Source organism: Aplysia californica, unplaced genomic scaffold, assembly GCF_000002075.1.
Source record: "Aplysia californica isolate F4 #8 unplaced genomic scaffold, AplCal3.0 scaffold00004, whole genome shotgun sequence".
Taxonomy (NCBI): domain Eukaryota; kingdom Metazoa; phylum Mollusca; class Gastropoda; order Aplysiida; family Aplysiidae; genus Aplysia; species Aplysia californica.
In genome coordinates, this window is record NW_004797274.1 from 2142960 (window position 1) to 2145178 (window position 2219).

At 37.6% G+C, this 2219-nt stretch overlaps 1 protein-coding gene across 1 annotated transcript in view; it reads right to left on the bottom strand.

The window, feature by feature from the left end:
• Window positions 1–928: 928 nt before the first annotated feature.
• Window positions 929–2219, bottom strand: part of LOC101849806 (dynein regulatory complex protein 11) — a 28956-nt gene continuing 27665 nt past the window's right edge. The window contains exon 19 of the mRNA XM_005089230.3: window positions 929–2102. Within this exon, the coding sequence (XP_005089287.1) occupies window positions 1956–2102 (147 nt within the window). The 3' untranslated portion in view covers window positions 929–1955. The remainder of the gene's footprint in view (window positions 2103–2219) is intronic.

Consider the following 2219-nt stretch of genomic DNA (forward strand, 5'->3'; position numbering starts at 1 on the left):
AAAGACAGAGAGAGAGAGACAAAGAGAGACAGACAGAGAGAGAGAGAGAGAAAGAGAGAGACTTCGTTTTAGTAGGGTTTTACTTACGGCGCTCGCAACTGCATACGGTCATATGAGCGCCAAAGAGAGGATGTCAATAGAGAAGTCCAAACGGGGAATCGGGCTTACTCTGCTCACCTCTCTAGCCTCAACAGCACAAAGCCTGCTTCGACTATCAAGGCACACCGTAAATAGCATTTCACAAGAGAGTGACAAACATACAAAAGAAGTAGAGTAAAATGACGATAGTTATAAGGACTTGAAAGAAAAGGCATCATTTCCCCCTATGTTGTTCCGGCACAGTATGAGCATGACATTGATAAATCAGCCCATTAAAAATTCTAGAGTGCATAAGATCATGTTAATAACCCCCCCTTTGGGATTGGCCTAAAGACGACTTCAGTCTGTAGCACTGCCCTGGTTGGGGTGCGGGGGGGGGGGGGAGAAAGAAAGAGGGGATTAGAGGGATGTAGCAAAGAAAGAAAGACGAGCAAAAGAGAAAGAAACGAGGGGAGGGAGGCACAAAAGAGGAGAAACTTGCGTGGCAACTAAAAACTACGTCTTGTTCTTTTCCTTCAAAACAAAAGGAGAGTTGATCTCTTCACACAGAACCAAAATAAGTCAGCAACGCAAAACTGTCACAATACCTAATATGAATGAAATAATTAAAATATTATTACAATTATTCCCAAAACCAAGAATAACAACTGTTGTTGCTACTATACAAAACAAGAAATACTGTTTCAATACCCCCCTCCCTCAATCTTCTTTTCTCTCTCCTGAAAGACAGAAAAAAATAGTCCAGTTCGGACTAACAAAAAAAGAGTGTTTAGAGCAATCTGTTCATGGATTTATTTTATTTTCAAAATTCAAGATGGAAACCAATGACTGTCTTTTTCACTCAAAAGATGGATTTATTTGATATCAAAACTCTTGAATAGTAAATCATAAAAGTATCATAGAATCTGTAAAAAAAATGTGTATGTACGAGTATAGTATATCTTAGAATGTCATACTCATTATAGGTTTTGTTTGACAATTCACATTTCGTCTCAATGTGTAAGGTTTTTTTGGTACAAACTTTTAAAAAGTGAATTTACAGTTTAAAAAACAAAAAACAAAGAGAAAAAGCAGACAGACAGACAAACAAACTTATAAATTATAAAGAAAACTGCCAATCTAGCAATGTCAGCTGCTTTAGATTCTTTTGATCACTTTCTCAACAAAATTAGCGCCCCGGTCTATCTGAATTCTTTTTTCACGGCAGAATGAGAGCAGCTACAAAGGGCAAGGAAAGACAATATAATAAGTAAAAATGTTCTCTTAGGTCAGTTGACAGTTGAAAGTAAAACAATAATATCACAGTTACTGCACAGTTCAAAGTTTTATTCATTTTAATGATCTTGTCACCCCACTTTTAACAAGGAGAAGGTCAACCCACAAGCCCCTGGAGCTACAATGTAACATCAGCAATAACAACTACAGTAACGACAACAACATAACAAAATTAACAACAACAACAACCACAGTTGTTGTGTTGCCTCTGCTACATGAATACATGTTTTGTTTTGTTTTTTAAATTCTACTCCATTTAATTCAGTGTCTCTTTAAGCATGAGCGTACAAAATATTTATTAAAGGAAAGCACAAATTTTTTCTAAGCTATACATCAATCCATTCACATTGATCATAGTCATCCCAGCAATGCAATTAATTCTTTAAAAAAATATTTCAAGAATGGATTGTACACTGAAATACAGACAAAACATTTCAAAACACCTCAGATAAATAAGAATTACAGCTACATATATATAACGTATTATCCGCATTTCATAAAGGCACACATGTTTGAGGAAATAAATATCAAAGTGATCAAACGCTTTGCTTGCACTCTTAGCCAATCTGAGCTGGTACTGATTACTTCTTCTTCTTCTTTCCTTTCTTTCCCTTTTTTCCTTTCTTTCCTTTCTTTCCTTTCTTGTCTTTCCCTCCTCCACCATCATCCTCATCAGCTGCAGCAGCCTTGGTACGTTTTTTGCCCAACGGGGTTTTACCATACCATGTCTGGGGAGAGGGTTACACTTCATTATTGCAGGTGAAGGGAACGAGAATGGAGGAAAGCAGGCAGGGGGAGTGGGGGTATGGGGAGGGTAGGGGAGGAATGGATGGATGGGGGGAGGG